The sequence below is a fragment of the Cynoglossus semilaevis genome, chromosome 3, assembly GCF_000523025.1.
Source record: "Cynoglossus semilaevis isolate Cse_v1.0 chromosome 3, Cse_v1.0, whole genome shotgun sequence".
NCBI lineage: Eukaryota > Metazoa > Chordata > Actinopteri > Pleuronectiformes > Cynoglossidae > Cynoglossus > Cynoglossus semilaevis.
The window spans coordinates 15482296-15490487 of NC_024309.1; the positions used below are offsets into that span (position 1 = coordinate 15482296).

Here is an 8192-nt window from a genome sequence, read left to right on the forward strand (position 1 = left end):
CAGCAGGAAGTGGCTGATGAAAAGCTTCAAACCTTCCCGCAGCATTCCTAGTTTGGGAATTCCTGAAATCCTATCAAAGGCAAAGAGGGAAAAATAGAAAAAAAACCCAGAGGGTTTTAGGTTCAGTGTTGGTTCACTCACACAGTGAGGGCGTGGCCCTCCTCCTGTGTTTAGCCTTCTAATTGCACCAGGGCTGTTTGAAGGAGGCGTCGTGAAGCTCACCTCCCAAAGATGGAGGCCACATCCTCTGGGTCACACTCCTTCAGTAGTTTGGTCAGTAACTGACGGAGAAAACGCACGGTGGGCTTATCTAGTTCTCCAAACTCTATGACCTACACAGAGAGGAAGAAGGTGAACACACACACACACACACACACACACCCTGGAACACGACACAACACTGTCTCAGAGCAGGGCGTCTCACCTTGAGTATGGACAGTGAGAGACACTGTCTCTGCAGGACGAAGGTGAGCAGCTGCACCAGGTTGTTGAAGGGGCTGATGGGAAGGTTGGACAGATCCTTCAACTTGTCCCAGAGGCTGAACTGGAAGGTCATCTACAAACGACAAGGGGTGAACGTGAGTGGACGGGAACACACGGAGGAGGAGGAGGAACACCTCTAATCCCAACCCAGTGGACATGTGAAAAGCAAACATTCCCACAGGTGTCTCTGTCCTCGGGACAATAGTCATCAGTTTGTTGGTCCTGGAACAGGAGGAAATGAGGCCCCGCCCCCACTGTTTGTCATCACTGTTTAGGTCAAATGATATCAGAGGTGAGAGGGATTCTCACAGTGCAGAGGTCAACTGCAGGTCACACTGATCAAAAGACTGGGGGCGGGGGGTCTCTCTCACACACACACACACACAGGTTTTTGTGTTTTGTGAGCACTTCACATGAACGTGTGTATTCTAACTTTGATTACATTACATATACAGTAGAATTCAATCCAAATTAGGATTAAGATTACACTTAATCCTAATTTGGATTGAATTCATGTCAGTTGTTGACATTTTTCTTTAAGGGTATCATTTGATTTGGACAATTAGGAATTATTTTGATTTGGCCGTTTAAATTATTATTTCATTAAGATTAAAGATCGGAGATTACAGATTACAGATTAAATCTGCCTTTGTTTGTCAGAGTGAACCAACAGCTGTAACCATGGTAAATGAGTTTAAAGATCCCCGTGGAACTTTGTTTTCTTCTTCTGTCTACGTCAGACACGGTACCTGGAAGCGTCGGTCGTGGGAGCAGAACTTTTCTCCCAGTACGGCGTAGAAGGCGTTGAAGGTTTTCTCCTGCAGACAGCAGTCCATCAGGACATGGATGATCTCCCTCTCCTGCTTGTCCTTCAGACCCATCCTTCACAAACAACAAACGTCAGCTGAGGAACTCCAACCAACAACCAACCACCAACAACACCAGGCGTCAGAGGACCAACCTCAGCAGCTTCTCGAAGGCGTCCAGATAATCTTCACTGGTCATGAGGACACAGAAGATGTTCCTTCTGACCTCGGTGTTCATTCGCTGTTTCCTCGCCAGCTCCAAAACCTTCGTACTGAACTAGAGACCGTGAGTGAGAAGGACTGTTCAGTTACTACTGCAGGACTACTAGAACTGTTTAACTGAAAATGTTTCACCAGATTTTCAGAAATAAAAAAGATGAAAATAAAACAGGGTGACAAAGTTAAATGATGCTGCAGTCACCACAGACACCACACAGTGGCGCTCTCACCTGTCCTCCGACCGAGCTCTGTTTTGTTGCCATGTCTCCTGGTTCACCGATCATAGGCGCGCCGCTCCACGAGGAGCCCACGATCCACCAACGACCGACTTGATCTGCAGCCAGGAGATTCTCCAGGGAGACTCTGAGTTTCACGTCAGCGCCCCCTGCAGTCCGGCTGATCTGGGTTTTACACCAACAACAGTAATAAAGTATGTGAGGAGAACATCTGCAGTGATGAGAAGTCGGCCTGTGTAAACTGTACTCTGGAGCCACCTAGTGGAGATGCAGAGATATTGGCGTGTCGGTGCAGACCAGTCATAACCTACCAGACTCCTCTGTAACCTCCTCAGCTTCTCCACAGGCTCGGGGTCGTAGCCTGGGATTTTCCGCATGTCATTGTTCTTCAAAGCCAACATGGTTTCCAACATGAAGCGCACCTGAGGACGAGGTCACAGAGATCAGCCTCCAGAGCAGAAGATCAACGACACAGTGCAGCGGGTTTCCTCCTCACCCTGGTTTGATCCTTGAACTTTGAGCCTGAATCCGTGGCCTTGCGCTGGGCGTCAGTGATGAGCTCCTTCAACGACACAGCATCGTCCTTTCTCAGGGCGAAGCCCACGTTTCTCAGCACAAACAGCACCAACTCGATGTCCTTCTCGGAGAAAGCTCCGACTAAAAGTTTGAGGATGTCAAAGATGAGGAGCGAGTGGACGACCTGGAAGTTGTACAGGTGAGCGACGATGGCCACCAGGTTGTCACACTCCTTTCCTTCACAACGGTTTTTGTACAACTGGTCAAACTGTCGCACAACGGTCTCCAGAAAATGAGCCCCCACCTGCGAAACAAGTCTGATGAAAACCAGCTGTGTACCAGGATGTTGGTCAACACTGAGACCAGGATGATTTCAAATCAAACTAATCACATTTCTGAATAACAATAACATTTTAGTCCTCACCTCCAAGCCCACAGTGTGATGGAGGACGCTGACCAGCAGGGTGTGCTCCATCAACAGTCTGTCGGGCATCAGTGTGGGCGTGACGCAGGCGGCCAACAGGACCTCCGTCAGGGTGTGGCTCATGTCCTTCCTGCTGCAGCTCATGTACAGCTCCTCCAGCTGACCACTGATGGACGCCATGTTGGCTTCACTCAGCCTGGAGAGTCATGGAGAGTCATGGAGAGTCATGGAGAGTCATGGAGAGTCAGGGTTAGTAACTTCAGATCCAGAGTTTGTCATAAATGATTTACAGACATCAACAGTGGAGTTCCGACTGTAACAGTTCCGACTGTAACAGTTCCGACTGTAACAGTTCCGACTGTGGAACCTGAACTCTTGTGCTGCTTCATCCTGGTCACAGTAACTGAGGCCAGTTTAAACACGGTCTCTGACAGGAAGTCTCCACAGACAGTCAGGATCATTGATACGTGATCATTGATCGATTGATCAGGTCTTACCTGTTCACCAGGCCTTTCACATTCCTCGTTAACTTCTCCAGCTCAGCTCTGCGTTTGTCATCGCCCCCGCTACGCAGCTGAGGTGGTACGTACCTCCCAGTGGTGGAGGAGAGCTACAGCAGCGGAGAAAAAAACAACACCTGATTCAAAGGTGTACGTACAACGGTAGACAGTGGAGGTTTGGGGTGGTTTACTTACTGACTAGTCACAGATCAACCCAGCAGTAGGTTGTTGGACAATTCTCTCACAGTTTAAATCCTAACCTTGATGTAAGATGAATTCATAACTTCTACCTGTCTCTGTGACATGTTCTTAGACTCCGTAAAAATACTGAACTCACAGAGTCAACCTTGGACGCTGTCCTACTGTCAGGAATGGCCGTTTCCTGCTCCTCTCCTGGTTCCTCCCCCTCGTCAACCATTTCCTCTTCCTCTTCCTCTTCATCATCATCATCATCATCATCATCCATGGATGCTATGTTTTCATCATTGTCTTCATCACTGTCTTCACCAGCGTCCTCCTCTCCAGCTCCATCGTGCTCATCTGAGAGCTGAGAGTCTTCCTCACCAAGTTTCTCAAACTTCTCTTTGGCCACGTCCATGTCCATGTGGTCATCATGGAACACAGCTCCAGCCGAGGAGCCCGAGTCCAGCAGTCCCAGGATGTAATCCAACCCATCAGCCACAAAGGACTGTGGGATATTTTTCTTGTTTTTTCTTTTGTTTAATCCCAGGCAGCGCTCCAGCTTCTTTATTTCTCGCTCCTCTTCTTCGTTTGCCTCCAGTAAAGCCATTTTTCTTGACTGTTGGAGTCGATCTACCTTCTGTCTTTTCTCTGAGGGCTGTGGTGTTTTGGTCTTGACTGCTTTCTCAGCACTAGCAGTCTTTGTCATGTGTGACTCTTGCTGATCTACGTTCCCAATCTTCTTCTTTTTCTTCTTCTGCACCTGTGGCTCAGTTCCCTCTGTCTTTTCGCCATCACCTGATGGTAAAGTAAGACTTTTATTGCCTTCATAACTGCCTTTCATTCGGGCTTTTTTCAGCTTTCTCTTCTCCTTGCGAAGCTCCTTTCTGCTTTTCTTTTTAACGTAACTCAAACCTCGGTCATATCGTGCTTCGTCTTCTTCGCCACATTTGTTTTTAACAAAATCATCCACTGCTGCCATGTACTTCTGCAACACCGCGTTTCCCTTCTGCTTCTTTTTCTTGCTGTTTTGCTTCCATTTCGCCTTCATCTCTTTTGTTTATATTCCAGGTATAGACTACAGACGTTAGCCCTTACGATTTTAACGAGACAATTTCAATAAAGGTCTGAAATAACCAAAAATATACACCAAAATAAAGGTAAATCCCATCCAACCAAGGAATTAAAACAGGACACATGTAGCTCCATGAGGATCAATGTCGTCTTCATTCACTTCCGGGTTAGGCTCCCAAGTCCGACGCTAAATGATGATGTCATTTATTTGTGGGCGGTCATTTTTCCTTTTTTCTTTTCAGAAGGGAGCGGGTTTTTCTCTCACCGTCTGAACTGTCTTTAAAGCAGCAGTCGGGCTTTCACTTCGCAGAGCAGAGAAATACTTTTGTTTTTTACGCATAAATATTCCGTTGCTTTGACATTAGCATGTGGCGGGTCTGTAGTGTTTTTATTTCGTATTTTGCAACATGAAGAATGGAAGAAGACGATGTGACAATCAGAGAGCAGAATTTCCACAGCCAAGTTCGGGAGTACATCGTAAGTAACGTACGAAGAGACGGTTAGCCGAGGCTAACGGGCTAACAACGTCCTCCACTGTACAGTGTCTGTATAGCTTTAGCTCCAGCACAGGTTACTCGGCTAAGATTGTGTCTGTCACCGTGGTTTAATTTGTAGCACTAATGAAACTATTGCTTAGCGGTTAATTCTCGCTCACAGCGGGTAGACGCGCTAATTAAAGTTAGCATGGCATTGACATTAGCTGTCAAAGTACAGTCCGTTTGTTTACATCGGCGAACAACGTCGTTTTAATTGTGCTGTCTGATGTCGCCTCGTTTCTGGTCACATGACACGGACACAGCCTGTGGTGTTTGATGACTTTTCTTCACAGTGTTTCTGTCGTGTCCGTCAGTGTCATTGTACAGGAGGCAGCAGCGGTGGGTGTTTAACTCACATAGACCTGGTGTAAAGATACACACTGATCACAGTTACAACTATAAACTAAACAGTTTCTTTTCTTTTCCGTTCTTCGTTGTCCACAGCTGGTGTTTAACCATGTCACACTGTTGTGTCCTGGATGAACACTCGTGGTTCTAGTCATGTAGTTATCATCTTATATGAACAGACCTCACAGAGCTGTTGACCTTGGCAGTGAACTGAGTCCAGTTTGGCTGTGAACCTGAGATGTTCTGGTTTGAAACATGTCACACACAGGTCTTGGTAATGAGCTCATTACTACATGTGTCAAACACAGACACCAAACACTGTGTATTAGTGTGTGCAGTGTAAGAACCCCGTCACCACCTGTAATTCACACTCTGACAGACTCAAAGGTCAAAGGTTGAAGGGGGAGGGACAACAAACAAAACATTTTTTTTGCCGGTAGACCATAGAAGTCCAGTAGAAACCTGGGTCAGAACCGGCAGCTTCACTGGGATGAAGCCTTTCAACAGTTTTTAGCACCAGATGGAGCAGGAGTGACGACAACGCCAACTCTGAGGTGGAACTTCTTCATTTTGAAGTTGAAACCTTTTCTTTCAAACAGGATTTTAAAAGGGTTGGTGTTAGTTTCTGGTTGAAACGCTGGGTGACCTGTAGTGACTGCGTCTGATTCATCAAGACCCATGTGGAATGTAGAGAGTATCAGGTGTCCGTCACACTGAAGGGATCCGCTCTCATCTTCAGCTGGTACCGTTTCTGCCCAGAGCCTGTCTTCACTGGACTCCCAGTCTTAGATCCATGTGCATCATGTTCAAATGACCGGCTGTCATTTAATCTGAATGTTAGCGCTGAGTCAGCGTTGATCCGCCCAGGCTAGCCGTGTTCCTGTGCTACTCCTCATGTTAACAGCTCTCTGAGCTCCACTGCTAATTCTCTCAGACAGAAGCTTCCGGGAGGTAATAATAAGTACGTACTTGAAGAGGTTTGTTCCTTAAGCTCATGGTCAAGTACTGTAACTGCGTGCTGAGTGGGCCTGGTGTCGGGCTGAGTCATTTTAGATCCCACCTCGGCCATAATGACTTTTGCAATCTCACCAGGGTGTAAAGTGCTGAAGTGTGTGCTTCTAACATGAGTTATCTGCAGGTCACCGTCACAGTAGAAGGAGGAATGTGGAGGATGATCTTACCGTAAGATCGTCTGGCCACTTTGGTGCCCGCTGGTACTGCATAAATTCTTTTCATCAGTGATGTTGGTACCATGTTACAGGGACAAACTCAGGGTTCAGACACAGAAAGTCTGAAAGTTACATTTCTAAAAAAAAAGGTTTTCAATGAAAAACCTTACATTTGGCGATGGAGACGTTGGACAGACTGTATGAGCCCATGTTTGGTCGTGTGAATCCTGATCACAGCTCAGTCCTGACTCTTTCTTCTCCTGCTGTTTCAGATCTGTTTCCTCCTGTTTGCAGTCCTCTACATTGTGTCCTACGTCATCATAACCAGATACAAGAGAAAGAGCGGTAAATGTTCCAAGCTTTGATGTCAGAGCCAGTGATGCCTGTCCAGTCCTAGGAAACTCTGTTCCTCTGTTTCTGACTAACCAGCCTTGTCTTTCTTCACAGATGAACATGAGGATGAAGATGCTGTCGTCAACAGAATATCGTGAGTAAACCGTTGTTTTTTAAATTAAAAATCATCATTAATGAAATACAATGTCTCATCACAAGGTAGTGGACTTGTTGTTGAGAAACCTAAAAATACTATCTGATAATAAGTCAAAATAGTTGTAATTATTGAACATGAATTCATCTATAAAGTCAAAATAGTTGTAATTATTGAACAAGAATTCATCTATAAGTGGTGAGTGGTTATAATAGAGGTTAAAAAAACACTAGTGTTAAAAGTTAAATCCTGAAGTATATTAATATCACTGTGTGTGTTTCTATTTGCAGGTTGTACTTGTGCACCTTCACCCTGGCAGTGTCAGGTGGCGCTGTCTTTCTACTGCCTTTCTCAATCATCAGTAGCGAGATCCTCCTGTCATTCCCCCAAAACTATTACATTCAGTGGCTCAACGGCTCCCTCATCCACGGTCAGTGGCTCTGCACTCCATCTGCTCTTTTCCGTTTCATTAGACCAATCATCCACCAGAGGGCAGCAGAGCCTTAGATATTTCCTTGGTAGCTAGGAGTGTGTTCGAACGTCACTGTAGAACTGGATCAATACAAATGAACCGGTCTGTGGACATTTGTGACGTGGACTGTCTGTCTTCTGCAGGTCTGTGGAATCTGGTGTCCCTGTTCTCCAACCTCTGTCTCTTCATCCTGATGCCATTTGCATATTTCTTCCTGGAGTCTGAGGGATTCGCAGGCTCCAAAAAGGTACGTCTGGTTTTTATTTGAAAAGCATCAATCTGGAGAACGAGAGGCCGAAAGACGGAAGATTTGAATTGGAGTGATTTGAGACGGTCATTAAATCTGGACCAGAGATCACTCCCCCCCCCCTGATCACTGCCCCCTCCCTCCCTGATCCCTGCCCCCTCCCTGACTGATCACTGCCCCCTCCCTGCCTCATGTGACTGACCAGAACCTCCAGGGCAGAAAGCTCATTAACGGTGTCTCTGGTCTTCGCCCAGCGTCACGTCCTAACAAACCCTTTCAATCAGGTCGACGGCTGCAAACGCTTCAACACCACTGCATCGGCCCCCCCTGATTTAAAGCCTGATTCCAGCTCTCTCCCCCCTAAAATAAAACTTCAAAAGGACAGACTAATAATCAAGTTGTAAGGCTCAGTGAACTTCCTTGTTTAATTGATTACTGATGCCTTCTCCCCCCCCCCGAGGCTGGGGGCGTGTGGTGCCATAAAGTTCACGCAAC

General features: G+C 46.5%; 2 protein-coding genes across 2 annotated transcripts in view; one reads left to right on the top strand and one right to left on the bottom strand.

Annotated features, from left to right (window-relative positions):
- nom1 (nucleolar protein with MIF4G domain 1) overlaps window positions 1-4415 on the bottom strand; it is a 4787-nt gene extending 372 nt beyond the window's left edge. The window contains 11 exon segments of the mRNA XM_008308372.3: window positions 2-70; window positions 223-332; window positions 425-556; window positions 1233-1365; window positions 1445-1566; window positions 1739-1909; window positions 2056-2166; window positions 2241-2564; window positions 2685-2880; window positions 3182-3294; window positions 3522-4415. Of these exon segments, the coding sequence (XP_008306594.1) occupies window positions 2-70; window positions 223-332; window positions 425-556; window positions 1233-1365; window positions 1445-1566; window positions 1739-1909; window positions 2056-2166; window positions 2241-2564; window positions 2685-2880; window positions 3182-3294; window positions 3522-4415 (2375 nt within the window).
- A 6-nt stretch (window positions 4416-4421) lies between these two features.
- Window positions 4422-8192, top strand: part of lmbr1 (limb development membrane protein 1) — a 17954-nt gene continuing 14183 nt past the window's right edge. Inside the window, exons 1-5 of the mRNA XM_017031430.2 lie at window positions 4422-4915; window positions 6764-6836; window positions 6939-6978; window positions 7269-7408; window positions 7594-7697. Coding sequence (XP_016886919.1) covers window positions 4853-4915; window positions 6764-6836; window positions 6939-6978; window positions 7269-7408; window positions 7594-7697 — 420 coding nt within the window. The 5' untranslated portion in view covers window positions 4422-4852. The remainder of the gene's footprint in view (window positions 4916-6763; window positions 6837-6938; window positions 6979-7268; window positions 7409-7593; window positions 7698-8192) is intronic.